The sequence below is a fragment of the Rhodamnia argentea genome, chromosome 10, assembly GCF_020921035.1.
Source record: "Rhodamnia argentea isolate NSW1041297 chromosome 10, ASM2092103v1, whole genome shotgun sequence".
NCBI lineage: Eukaryota > Viridiplantae > Streptophyta > Magnoliopsida > Myrtales > Myrtaceae > Rhodamnia > Rhodamnia argentea.
This window is the reverse complement of record NC_063159.1, coordinates 23,302,713-23,304,488: the sequence shown is the minus strand read 5'-3', so window position 1 is coordinate 23,304,488 and position 1,776 is coordinate 23,302,713. Positions and strand designations below refer to the sequence as shown.

Genomic DNA, 1,776 nt, shown 5'->3' with positions numbered 1-1,776 from the left:
CAAGATGTCTCTCTCTACGCATATTGCGGTGAATAACCTAGTAAGTACACTATCCTTTTGCTTCCACTAGTCTTGGAACATTGCAGAGTTTTCACAAACAAGACAATCCCCTCATTAGATTCCTCAAAACTTTAGGCTTATACCACCTGACTGATCTATTGCTTGTGCAATAGCAACCCTTCAGAGGAAGAACTACCCCGATAGGAGCCCATTTACCCTGCCTCTCTGAATTCACAAGAAATCACCTCCAAAATTAAAATTATCAATTCACCACTTCACTAACCTAATTAAATTATTGAACCAATCCGAACCAATCCTACACACGAGAAACACTGACACAGACAAGACTAACGACTCAAAACAGCAGACAAAGGAAACAATGCAGGCTAAAGAGCAATCCAAGAGATCCAAATTATAACCTAACATTCTGCAGACGGCGAAATCACGGGCCTTTTGGCCATTGGGTATGTGATTAGCTGAAAATCGAAAGTAGTTATCAAACCCAAAAAATGCCATCGCCAGTGATCGCCCATTCGAACACTGCCGAGGATAAATTGAGGCTACTAATACTGGTCATAACGTAATGAGGATAACAAAATGAAGACCTAGAGTAACTATGAAAAGAAAAACTGTAGCCTCAGGATCCACAGGGGAGTTCCTAATTCAAAGATTATACTCAAGACATTCGCAAAACCAAACTTTGAAGCAAGAATCCGCTCAGACAAATCCCCACATTGCAACAATGAGCAGTATACACAGCATCCACGAAAAACGAGACAAACAGAAACAAACTAAGCAAGAATCATGAAAATCAAGAAACACTAGACTTACATCATCGCGACATAAAACCCGAAAATCAAGAATCTATTAATCTTCTTGGAACGGAACCCGAGCAACACAAGTAGTAAAATCCTCCAAGCCGAACTTTAAAAAAAAAAGATAATAAAACAAGAAAAAGGAGCGACCTATTTTTTCCCATCAATCCTGAGGAATCTCGACGTCCCCGTCCGAAATCTCCTCCTGCAGATCCTTCGGGTCCTTCCCGTCGACCGTACACCCGACGGACACGCAGGTTCCGAGGATCTCCTTCACCGTCCCGCTCAGTTCCTTGGCCATGGACCTCGGCCTCATCACCCTGGCGATCTCGATGACGTCGTCGAGCGAGATGTTGCCGCTATGCTTGATGTTTTTTGTCTTCTTCCGGTCTCTCTCGGGCTCCTTAAGGGCCTTGATCACGAGAGCAGCCGCCGATGGGACCACCGAGACCTTGGCCTGCCGATTCTGGACGGTGAGCTTGACGGTGACCCGGAGGCCCTTCCAGTCTTTGGCGGTCTCCTTGGCGATGTCCTCACCGATCTTCTTCGGGGAGAGGCCGAGGGGCCCGATCTTGGGGGCGAGGGAGCTGGCAGCGCCGACCTCGCCGCCGGTCACGCGGACGTAGACGTCGACGACCTGCGCGGGGTCGAACTTCGGCGGCATTTCGGAGGGTTGCGAGGACAAGAAGAGGAGCGAGGATGAGAGTGCAGCGACACGGTGGGAGCCGGAGGTGCGACTTTGGTTTGGTTTATACGAAGAGGTAGGGTTTTGCGGATGCAGGAGGGAGGATCTAGTGAAACGACGTAGCTGGCCTGGGCGTTGTGGCTTTCTTCTGCTGGGCAAAAAAGCTTTTACCTTTGGGCCGAACACCTCGGCGCTTGTTGCTTCTACATGTTGTTTCGGATCTTGGGCTTAGTATGCATCTTTCCATATTTGTTTGGGTTTTAAAAAAAGGATGGT

The 1,776-nt window shown here is 48.0% G+C and overlaps 1 protein-coding gene across 1 annotated transcript; it reads right to left on the bottom strand.

Annotated features, from left to right (window-relative positions):
* Positions 1–805: 805 nt before the first annotated feature.
* On the bottom strand, positions 806–1,570 carry LOC115735159 (60S ribosomal protein L12). The gene has a single exon (XM_030666271.2). The coding sequence runs from the start codon at positions 1,477–1,479 to the stop codon at positions 979–981; it is 501 nt and encodes a 166-aa protein (XP_030522131.1). The 5' UTR covers positions 1,480–1,570; the 3' UTR covers positions 806–978.
* Positions 1,571–1,776: the final 206 nt, after the last annotated feature.